At 36.2% G+C, this 11,597-nt stretch overlaps 2 protein-coding genes across 2 annotated transcripts; one reads left to right on the top strand and one right to left on the bottom strand.

The window, feature by feature from the left end:
- Window positions 1–1,413: 1,413 nt before the first annotated feature.
- On the top strand, window positions 1,414–1,862 carry LOC125494778 (protein ADP-ribosyltransferase PARP3-like; the record flags this gene model as incomplete). Its single annotated transcript, XM_048638587.2, has 2 exons — window positions 1,414–1,506; window positions 1,626–1,862. Coding segments are annotated over 2 exons (330 nt in total), but the record flags the coding sequence as incomplete, so codon positions are not given.
- Window positions 1,863–7,917: 6,055 nt separating this feature from the next.
- On the bottom strand, window positions 7,918–10,667 carry LOC130590598 (polyubiquitin 9-like). Its single transcript, XM_057393082.1, has 3 exons — window positions 10,621–10,667; window positions 9,785–10,103; window positions 7,918–9,651 (listed from the first exon to the last, which is right to left on the bottom strand). The coding sequence occupies exons 2-3, from the start codon at window positions 10,068–10,070 to the stop codon at window positions 9,491–9,493; spliced, it is 447 nt and encodes a 148-aa protein (XP_057249065.1). The 5' UTR covers window positions 10,071–10,103; window positions 10,621–10,667; the 3' UTR covers window positions 7,918–9,490.
- Window positions 10,668–11,597: the final 930 nt, after the last annotated feature.

Here is an 11,597-nt window from a genome sequence, read left to right as displayed (position 1 = left end):
CGTGCATTGTTCCTTACACACTTTCTCTCTCTTGCGTGGAATCCTCTGCGTTTCCTTTCACATCCTCCATACTTCCCAAAATCTTCTGTTTTCTCTCTCTTATTTGTCTTTCTCTTTGGATTCCTGATTTTTGATAATTTTTAGGAATTTTTGTTTGTGAAATTAAGTTGAAGAAAGTTGAAATTCTAATTTCTAGATAATTTTTTGTTTTTTTGGATGTTAATTTGGTGAAAATATTGAGATCGAAGAAGTTTGTAACCTTGAATTGATGCTTTCTTCTACTATGGTTGCTCAAGTAAGTTTTTTTTATATAATTTTTTTTTCTTCTTTTGGTTAGTTTTAGTTGAAAATTTGAACAGAGTTCAAATTTTTTTGTTGGATTAAGGGATTAAGGAATTGTGTTTTATTTTATTGGCTGCGTTGATTTGTAATATGCTGATTAAAATTTGTTGCAAATTTATACTTTATTGTGAATAGGAGTAATTTAGGTAATTTAAGGTTGGATTAAATAGGTATAAGCTAACCTGAAAAAGGAATTGATTATTTGCACTTTTCAGTTTGACTACTCTTTCGTTCATTTGAAAGCACAAATTCGAAATCGCTTTTTCATAAAGAGGAGTATAGGAATAAAATTGATGTTAAAGAACTGTGCATAGTTGATTATGCTGAAAGAGTATGTTGAGGTGCTAAATTTTCAGTGTGAAATAAACCGTTCAGGAGTATTTTGTTTGGGATTATGCTAATTGTTGTGTACTCATGGTTATGGAAATGAAATTCTTTGGTAATTTCTTCGATTCGAACATTTTTCTCGCTTGTAAAATTTAATTGGTGATCTAACTTTCGGTTATGATTAATTAGTTGAGAGTGTTAGGGATATAACAGTGGCTTCACATCTGATTGGTGATATGAGTGGCTCGACATTGGATGATCCATTATCAGACCGTTATAAGAAACTCGGATGCAAAATAACTCCCCTAGACAGAGAATCTGATGATTTTAAGATGATCATCAACTATCTGGAGAAGACCTATGAACCCATTAAAGTTGGCGAAATTGTAAATACTACTGCAGAAGTAGCAGCACATAGTTGATAGATATTATATGTTTTGATTCTTGATATATAATTTGTTCAGAGTTATGATGTTTCTGTGGAGAACATCCTTGCTGTTGATTTGAGCGCTGGACCGTCTTATGAGGAGATAAAGAAGTTGCCAAACAAAGTCCTATTATGGTGTGGTATTGGAAGTTTTGTTCCATAGTTTGCAAAAATATTCACGTAGTTAAATCTTTGTCAAGTAATTCCTTCGTTGTGTGTATTAGTAGATACTCTTTTGACGTTTCATTCTCGAATGTAATATTGTCAAGTAACTCCCCATTCATACGAGTTGTTAGTATATTCATAGTCTTGAATGAACTCGTGCTGGAACCCGAAGTTCAAATCTGCTAAGACATCTGCAGAAGGGTTTCCTTCCCTCAATCTGTTCTCTTCCTGCAGCAGGCTACATGGTACTAATGCTACTTAACAGAAACTTATGTACTTGGATCTTTCAATCATCTCATCTAGGATTATACCATACTTGTAGTACAATGCTTATATGTATCGTTTTGTTGTCGACTTTTGACAGTTTGGGAGGGCTATCGTATGTTCAGATGCCTCAGCTGAAGCTGCAAGGTATGGATACACAGCAATCGATAGGCGAGAAGGTTTCCTTGTTCTTGCGGTTGCTTCTCTAGGGGATGAGATAATCGAAGTTACGAACCCACCCGGGGATACAAAGTCCTTAGAAGAGAGAAAGGTTGGAGTGAAAGGGATAGGGAGGAAGAAGACTGATGAGTCTGAGCATTTTGTTATTAGATTGTAGTTGTTGTATTATATTGAAGTTACAATGTAATTATGCTATTATAGTACTAAATTTTGGTATTAGATTGTAATTATGTATTTAATTTAAATAAAATTCTCATTTGTTTAATTCTCAATTTTTGTTATTCTGACATTGTTCATTTTTAAATAATAATTGAAAGTTAATAAAATGAATTAAATAAAAATAATAAAGTAAAATGAAAGCTGATAATGATGAGTCTGTTTGAGCATTTGGTTTCAACGTTTAGCGTCCGATTCTAATCATTAGCATCTGCGTAGAAGGTTGGACGCTAATTAGCGTCCGATCCTAATAATCACCGTCCGTTTATACGCGGACTCTAATTAGCGTCCGTTTGCAATCGGACGCTAATTAGCGTCCAACCTTCTAGGCGGATGCTAACTCGGAAATTTCGGACGCTAAAGTTTTAGCGTCCGCTTAGCGGACGCTAATTGGACAATTAGCGACCAGGGGTTTTGCATCGGCCTTTTAGCGTCCATCATCGGATGCTAATCTCTTTAGCGTCCGATTTCGTGTTTTTAGTGTCCGATTTTGGCGGGCGGAAAAGAGTGACATTCTTGTTGTGTTCCACGGTCTTGGTTCAAATCTTCTTGTCTCTGCTCCTCCAGTTTGAGGAGCTTCATTCGTCTCGTCTACTAGATGAATTTCTGGTGCCTGTTCCTCCTGTATAACAGGATCGGGAACAACTATCTCTTCTTCAAAAATATGCTTTTTGTTGGTTCCTGCAGGTGTTAGCTCCTTATCAATGTTTACTGACTCCTCAATACGAGTCAGTCCTATTTCAAAGTCATTTTCATGACTAGGTTCCTGCAGAGAGTTAGTTTCATCAAAAATAACATGGACACTTTCCTCAACACACACTATTCGTTTCTTGTAAACTCTATATGCCTTACTACTTAAAGCATATCCAATAAAAACAGCCTCATCGCTTCTAGCATCAAACTTTCCTAAATTATCTTTACCATTGTTATGTACAAAGCATCTACAGCCAAAGATTCTAAAGTACGAGATATTGGGTTTTCTTCCTTTGAGAAGCTCATAAGGGGTCTTCAAGACAATAGGTCTTAGCATGACTCTATTGATTATGTAGCATGCCGTATTCACTGCTTCAGCCCAGAAATTCTTCGGAAGATTGCTTGCTATGATCATTGTTCTTGCCATGTCCTCCAAAGTACGATTCTTCCGTTCTACCATGCCATTTTGTTGTGGAGTTCTAGGAGCTGAGAAGTTGTGATCAAGACCTTCATTTTTGCAGAACTCATCAAATTTGGAGTTTTCAAACTCCTTACCATGATCAAAACGCAAGTGCTTAATTTTAAAACCACTTATTCTTTGAGTTCTTTTTGTAAAGTTAACAAATTCATAAAACGTCTCATCTTCGCCATGGAGAAAAATAACCCAAGTGTATCTTGAAAAATCATCAACTATTACAAGCACATATCTCTTACCAGATCGACTTTGGATTCGAACAGGGCCACACAAGTCCATATGAATCAGTTCAAGGGGACTTTGTGTGCTTACCATTTTCTTTGATTTGAACGAGGATCTAACTTGTTTACCTTTTGTACATGGTCCACAAACTTCATGGTTTGAGGCTTTGATAGTTGGTAATCCAACCACCAAATCCTTACCACTTAGCTTCTGGATTAATGCCATACTTGCGTGACCACATCTTTTATGCCAAAGAAGTGGTTCATTATCGACGGCACTTAAACACGTTAGATTGTTCCTAGGAACAAGGTTGAGATCAACAACGTAGGTGTTCCCTTTCCTTGTTCGTTCTACGATTTTGGTACCTATTCCTTCATTACTTACTACACAACATTCATCAGTAAAATTTACATTGTTCCCTTTGTCGGAGAATTGAGAAATACTAAGCAGATTACCGGTAAGATTGTCTTCGAAGGTCACAGTTCCTCCATCATAGGCTGAAAGCGAGAGAAATTTCTCTTCATCACCTGTCATGTGTTTAGAACAACCGCTATCGAGGTACCACAGGTTGTTCCCCCTCACTTTAGCATGTATCAAAGCAATCAGTCAGTGGTAGGAACCCAGTTTACTTGGGTTCCTCTATCGGGCTTGTATTTGTCTTAACTTTCCAAACTTGTTTAACTAAGTGGGTGTTCATTTTGATATGTTCTTCTATGGAGGAACAGTCAGACACTAAGTGTCCACTGTTCCCAAAGTAAGAGCATATTCGGCTGCTTGGAATATCAACATATTTTTTCATTTTGTTTTTCTTCTTGTGATTGAAACCTAACCCACTTCTTCCTTCATTTTTATATTTTTGTATCCAGCTCACTGGATCAGGAAGAGTCGTTCTTGAAGATTCCATTTTCTCTATAAGTACCAGATATTTACTCAAAACTTTTTCATGTTCGAATTTTAACTTTTCTAACTCAGATCTGGTATTTATAGAGGAACTGGTTCCTTCAGGAACGAATAGTTTCAATTCAGCCATTTCCATATTCAAGAAATAATTTTTATTTTTAGCATTTTCAAAAGCTTCTCGAATATGTCGGTTTTCATCAAAGACTTCAAAGAATCTTTCCTCAATGTTTGCATTCACTGTTTTAAACCAATTTGAATGTCCTTTGGTGACTTCTAAGGCTTAATCTAAATTTTCTTCTCTAACACAAATGGCCTTGTAGTCATCCAAAGTTTCCAAAAGTAGTTTTATTAATTGATTCTTTGAAAGTTCTTTTAACTCTTCTTCAATAACATTTATGCGTACCTTGTTGTTTGGCAAGTCTTCTTCCTCGTCTATTTTTGCCATGAGACATAAATGAGTTGTCTCCTCTTCTGGTTGTTCCTGCTCCTCGTCTGAATCGGATTCTCCCCAGGCAGCAACCATGGCTCTTCTCATATTAACTTTTGAGAAAGGTTTTTGCTGTTCCTTTCCCTTCTCCTTGTACTTTCCTTTGCTCTTTTCATTTTCCCAGAGAGGGCATTCCTTTATAAAGTGATCCGGACTTCCACACTTGTGACACCTTAACTTTCCTGGTTCTTTCAAGTTCTTCCCTTTGTAGTTTTTGTTGAAAACTTTTTGAATCTTTTCACAATCAGTGATACCTCTTCATCATCAGTTTCTGAATCCTCTAAGTCATCGGACTTGAGAGCCAATGCCTTAGACCTATTAGAGTCAACTTCATGAGTTCCTAGATGGATTTCATGAGTCAACAAGGAACCGGAAAGTTGTTCGATATTGAATGTGGTGAAATCTTTTGTTTCAAGCAGGGCAGTAACCTTTGCCATCCATTTTTCATCTTGAGTAAGACTTCGTAGAACTTTTCGTACTTGTTCCTCCGGAGTGATGATCTTTCCTAGAGATTTAAGTTCATTAATGATGTTGGAGAACCTTGTGAGCATCTCTTGGACAGACTCCTTAGGCTTCATTTGAAATAGCTCATATATGTGCATGAGCATGTCAATCTTTGATCTCTTGACTTCGTTTGTTACTTCGTGAGTAACTTGAAGAAGTTCCCACATTTGCTTGGCTGATTTGCATCCCATGATTCGATTGTGTTCATGGGGACCAAGACCACAGTGGAGAATCTTTTTGGCCAAGTTATTCATCTCCATCTTGTCGAAGTCATCTTTATCATATTTGGAGAGTGGCTTGGGGATTTCTTCACCTTTTTCATTTTTCTCTATGACTTCGAAGTCACCAATCTCTATTACTCTCCAAACTTGATAATTTTCGGCCTTGATAAATATTTCCATACGATTCTTCTAGTACGGATAATACTTGCCATTAAACATTGGTGGACGCTGAGTTGAGTAACCTTCTTCCAATCTTTCTCCTGATGTGTTCATCGTTTCCAGGAACTACCTCCTCAGTATTAACTGATTTTGGAGGAACTAGGCTCTGATACCAATTGTTAGTCTTGGACGAACACTTAAGCAACTACAAGAGGGGGGTGAATTGTAGTTGGAGAGATTTTCAAACTTTTTGTGGAAATAAAAGAAGGATTGAATAAGAAAGAAATAATTGCATGAAATAAGAAAGAACTAGGAACACAAGATTTTTACAACGAAAACTTCCTATGCCCAATAGGAAGAAAAAACTTGACCACGAGGGATTTTGACTCAATTCTCTTTAATAACTTTTAGGCCAAAAGACTCTCTTTTGTACATCCTAAACTTGGACCAACTCTGTTCCTCGAGGAATCGGTTCCCTGACAGCCTGTTTCCCCTGAACAGTTGACTTCTCCCTTGACTTCACTCAAAGTCTTTTCTCTTTCTCTCTTCTCTTTCTCTTTCTCTTTTTCTCTCAAAATGATTACAGACTTAGATTCACTCAACCCAATCTATAATACATCAATTTCTAAGAAGAAGAAAACCGAATGTACTTTCACTAAGAATATTACATAAAATTCTGAAAGTATATCTAATAAGATCATTACAAAACTCTATTTGTAGGGACCTTTCTTCTCGAGTTCTTCTCCACGATCTTCTCCAAGATTACACGTAGCTTCAGCCACTTCTCCATAATATGTCCGTTGTGATAATTCCATTGGCAGTTGGGCTTCCTTAAACTCAGCCACTTCTCCACGTTCACACGCCTTATCACTAGTGGAAAAAAATCAAGTGCTCCGGTCAAAAACCCTACAAGTGATATTTGACCCGTAGCAGACCCCATACGAGCACTTGAGTATTTATCAAATGCTTTGGTTGAAAACCGGAGCACTTAGATTTACAAGTGCTCCGGTTGCCTTAAAAACCGGAGCACTTGTAAATTTTATATGTTAAAAAATCTTCAAGTGCTCCGGTTGCTAAGAGAAAACCGGAGCACTTGTGAATCAAGTGCTCCGGTTTTTTCCTAACAACCGGAGCACTTGAAGTATGTTTTTTAATAAAAAAAATTGTTGTTGTTGTTGTACAGCAGCAAGCATACAACAACAACAACAACAACACTAGTTTGAAATAATAATCAAACAAATAACCAGAACAAGAGAATAACAAAAAAATATTGATGTGTCTCACTGAGACATGGTTAACTTTAAATCATTTACTTCATTACTCAGAGAATAGGCTGGTTACTTCAAATGTTTTAGGCCTTTGGGTATATATGACATCAGATCAGAAGTAGAGCATCCTATTAGCTATTCACTTCAGTCTTTCTGAATTTAGTAGATGATCACTAAGTTGGCAAGAACCTTCAAGGGATCATAGAATAGCAAACAAAAATGACAATACAAGTACAACACCGAAAAAGTTTACCCAAACCTAGTGCTGATTAACATAAATGCATTCACTTTTAGAATTGAAATTGATTAAGAAAACAAAACAATGACATGCATCAGCAAGTCAAATCCAAAACAACTACGCCAAAGTTTTAGAACATGAACAAATCAGGATCAATAGGACCAGTGGTGGACACCTTAACTCTTCCACCATCAAAGGTGATTTCTGCCTGCAATAATCACCCAGCACCAAACGGCTCTGGAGCATAAACTTGTTTGTTTGCTCCTGAGATAACACTTAACAATAAAAGCAGCATTTAAGGAAGGAAAACATATCACTTCTTGATTTCTTAATCACCCATTAATTCTTGTGACTTGAAAACACACCGAGTCCCCAAAGCAAGAAGAATTTCAAAAGGAAAACATAAACACACAGTAAAAATATAAAAGAGGGTCAGGGGAACGGAGATCAAATGATTGCCAACATCTCAGATAGGGTCAACATAACTTCCAAAATCATATAGTTATATATGCACCCACACATTCCACAACATAATAAATGGAGAATGGAGTCAATCGAAGGAATCATATAAAAGATGAGTGTTATCATTGAGCAAGTATTTTCTAAAATTAGAAACAACAAGCTTATCTCTAAGATATGCAAAAGGGTCCAATCTCATGATAAAATATTAAATACTTCTATATTAAGAAACTAGAATATATTATTTTGTATGGACAATTTAGTACTAAGATGTTTTTGACAATAAGCTGAGAAATATTTTTATTATCATAAACAAGGTGAGTTTGGCAAACTATGGTACTGTTAGACTTACTTTCCTTCTTTACCTGTTATAAGAATTAATGTTTTCTCACACTTTGACTCATCATTCTATTTCAACTTTCAAGTACAACTCTATATGTTGTGTCCATTTTTTTAGACATTTTCTTTTTTCCCGAAATAGATCATTAAGTAATAAGGAGTAGATTGATTTTGGAAATAGTTGATTTGTTTCGAAACAACATTCAGCAAATACTTATCTTTACTTAGATCTATTTCTAGAAAAAGAAAAAATAGATTTGTTTCTGATTTTCTTTTTCCTAAAAAACGATAGGAAAAATTCACGCCAATAATCTCAACTATGCATTTTTTGGAATGAGAGAATTGCTGGCTTGATTTTTAGTTGATGTTTAATGGTTGCAACTCTGTTTAAGTTAAATTTTAAGTGAATGAAACTGATACCGGCATTCAAAATAGTTACAGTTAATCTTGCAGCGATCACACGAAGAATGTGTCAGGGGTCAGATGTATTAGGAACTTATTCTCATATTATGTAGTATCTACTGTTTCAATGTTGCAGAAACTGAGAAAATCTTCACTTTGTTCAGTAGAACATTTAACACAAGTACACAACTAACATGTCAAAATTTCTTGTGTTCTTCAATTCCGGGTAAAATTTGTAGTTAATCAATCTATCAATGGTAATAATCTCAAGCACTTCTGGTTGTTTGGTTGGGGAGGTGAAACTGTGCTAAGGTTGCATTTGTGGATTCGTACTTCTAAATTCAGGGGAAACTACTCATAACTTTCTGGAAAAAGATATGTAATACAAAATAATAAACCACATCATGAGTTCAATGTTAATTTCTACAAGTAACCCGAACTTATTACCATTAATGAGAGATAACATAGCAGATTAAGAGGGTAAAATAAGGCACTAACCAGAGTGTGACAACAGAAAACTGAGTGTGCAACAACAACAACTAGGACCCAGGGAAGAACTAAAGCACAAATAGGTATCTAAACAGAGATGTTTTAACCTGTCAAGTGTAAAATTGCAAATTATACATGTATTCAACTGGCTATAATTGTGTAACTAGTACCAATAAGCATAGGAAAACTACAATTGTGTAACCAATGCCACCCACACCAATACATAACATAGTCGAACATAAGATATATATACATAGTAAAACATAAAATCACTATCCTACTCAACCTAACATGAATATATAACCCTTCTCTAAAACTCATAATATAAAGCTAGTTACCTTGTGATACTCTAAATAGAAGATGCAATCTCCAAGTCTCACTCACCGACCATCGTCTCCTTAAATCCAATCCAAGTCGCAAGACGATAGCTCAAGTAATGAAAAAAATTCATAGAAGGAATAAGATTGGATAGCTTAGACAACCCAAAAGTAGCCAAAATTAAGCAAATAAACAAATTCTAGGAAAGTAACCTTTAGCTCTTACAACTGCATATATCAAAAGCAATACAAATAATTTAAAAACTAAAAATGAAAATATAAAGCAATAACTAATAAGCGTGATTTTGTCATACATTCCTAAACTCCTACCAATTTCAAAAACTTATTTAGTGATAATCTTAAGCTCTTAGGAGTTAGGAATGCATCGTGCATATGTCAAAACCAATACAAATAATTCAAAGATAACAAAAGAAGAACTAAAAAAATGAAACAAGGAGAGAGAAAATGACCTTTCTGGAAGTTGCAATGAGCAAGAGTACGACCATCTTCAAGCTGCTTACCAGCGAAGATCAAACGCCGCTGGTCTGGAGGAATTCCTGCAAATTTCACACAACAAAAACATAGAAAAAATCCAAAGTACATCCAAAAATTAAAAACTTCACTATATTATATTGAGCAAAATTTAAATGGAGAATAAATATATATATAAATGAAGGATAAAAATGAAACCTTCTTTGTCTTGAATCTTAGCCTTGACATTGTTAATGGTGTTACTGCTTTCGACCTCAAGAGTGATGGTCTTGCCAGTTAAGGTTTTGACGAAGATCTCAGCAAGAAACTTCCCTACCCCCCCCCCCGGAAACCTGCAATCTAATAGCTTGCCTGATGAACTGGCTGATCGGTTCAGAGCTGCGGAGACCTCCTGTCTCACACATCGTTGCAGTTCAAGTTGCATATCCATGCAGGCCTCCAACATTCTCTGCATGTTATTTAGTCTTTGCTGCAGCCTAGCCATGTCAATCCTCAAATCGTTAATGATCTCCCACTCCTGTGCAGATGAACAACTAGAATTATAAACCTCCGATATTTGATTGATTGCTAAACAAGCCAATAATGAAGATAAAATAAAATGATGTTGAACTCAAAATGACTATAGTCTAGAGACAAAGATTCATGCAGATAGAGGCAACAAAATGATAATAATATAACAGTCCAATTACAGATTAGTAGTTCAGGAACTTAAAACAAGAGTAATCCGGCAATATTTAACAAGTTGAAAGCCACGATGATAGAGGTTATTGCAGATTTGCAGCTCAAAGAACACACTTATTGTCAAGCATGCGAGAGAAAGGACTAGACAACAGCAAATCAGCCAGGAGACCATTTCATTTACTTAACAAGCTACAGGCACTGCAGACTTCTATCATAGATAGTAACCAAAATAGCTCTCCCTGAGAAGGGCTAGAAAACAGTGATATTTAAACAATGCACAATAACATAGATAGCAGAAACTACAGTCGTTCATGTTCTAAAATATTAGCAACAGAACAGAATCAGTAACTCACGGTTCCAGGGGGTTGTCGTGATTCACGTCTAGACCAATTCGAATGGTTCCCCCAATGTGCTTTTTCGAGGTTTGTTGTTCTTCTTCTTCCTTGTTACGACGGCTATGCAAATGGATGTGGTTGGGCCTTATTTATAGTTTGAAAATCCATAAAAAATAACGCATAATTCAAACATTATGCAACATTTAATCTCTCTTACCTCAAAGTAAGGAGGATGAGTAGAATTCCGCTTCTTCGTCTTAGATTTCTTCGATTTTCCTCTGGCTTCTTCAGCGTCGTGAATCCCTTCCATAGGAGAATCATCCGACGCCATAGCAGAGCAACTATTGCTCCGTAAGTTCAGCAATCAGTTCTTCTTGCTCCGCAGGTTCAACAATTTGTTCCTTAGTTGCCACCATTGTAGCAAAATTGGAAGCACTTTTCTTCGCTAGGGTTTTGAAATCGAGAATTTTATGGAGAAGAGAGAAAAAGAAGATATCTCAATATGAGAAGAGAGATAGAGAGGGGGGAAAGAATACAGAAGAGCGACGACAACACAAAGGGGGAGGAGTAATAATTACGGTTAGGGTTTTGTTGTGGCGGTGTCGTTGGCAATGGTTTTAGCAGTAACGCCACCATCGTCGACCTTTGAGTTTTCAACCATGGTGGTGGTGCGATTCACGAATAAGAAATAGGGTTAGGGTTTCGATTTTTTCATAAAATTGGTGAGAGAAGGAAGAGCTAGAGAGAGAGAGAGAGAGGAGGGGAGGGGAAATAGTGTACGTGGGTGAAAATGAAATGTTGGGTGTTATGAATCCCCAATCCTCAAGTGCTTCGGGTAGTCACATCCACCGAAGCACTAGTCATAATTTTTCTTTTTATTAAAAAAAAGCTGGACCAAGTGCTCCGTTTTTAAACTAACCGAAGCACTTGATAAGTAGCAAAAGCATTTTTTTTCCACTAGTGTATAAATAGATTAGTTGTTGTGGTTCCTAAAA

The sequence above is a fragment of the Beta vulgaris genome, chromosome 2, assembly GCF_026745355.1.
Source record: "Beta vulgaris subsp. vulgaris cultivar EL10 chromosome 2, EL10.2, whole genome shotgun sequence".
NCBI lineage: Eukaryota > Viridiplantae > Streptophyta > Magnoliopsida > Caryophyllales > Amaranthaceae > Beta > Beta vulgaris.
This window is presented reverse-complemented; position numbering and strand designations above follow the sequence as displayed.

Excerpts from the sequence above, each read along its gene's own strand:
- LOC130590598 (XM_057393082.1), bottom strand. The coding sequence starts at position 10,070 with ATGGCTAGGCTGCAGCAAAGACTAAATAACATGCAGAGAATGTTGGAG. Across the intron at positions 9,652-9,784 it reads TAAGATTCAAGACAAAGAAG|GAATTCCTCCAGACCAGCGG; the intron begins GTTTCATTTTTA and ends TGAAATTTGCAG.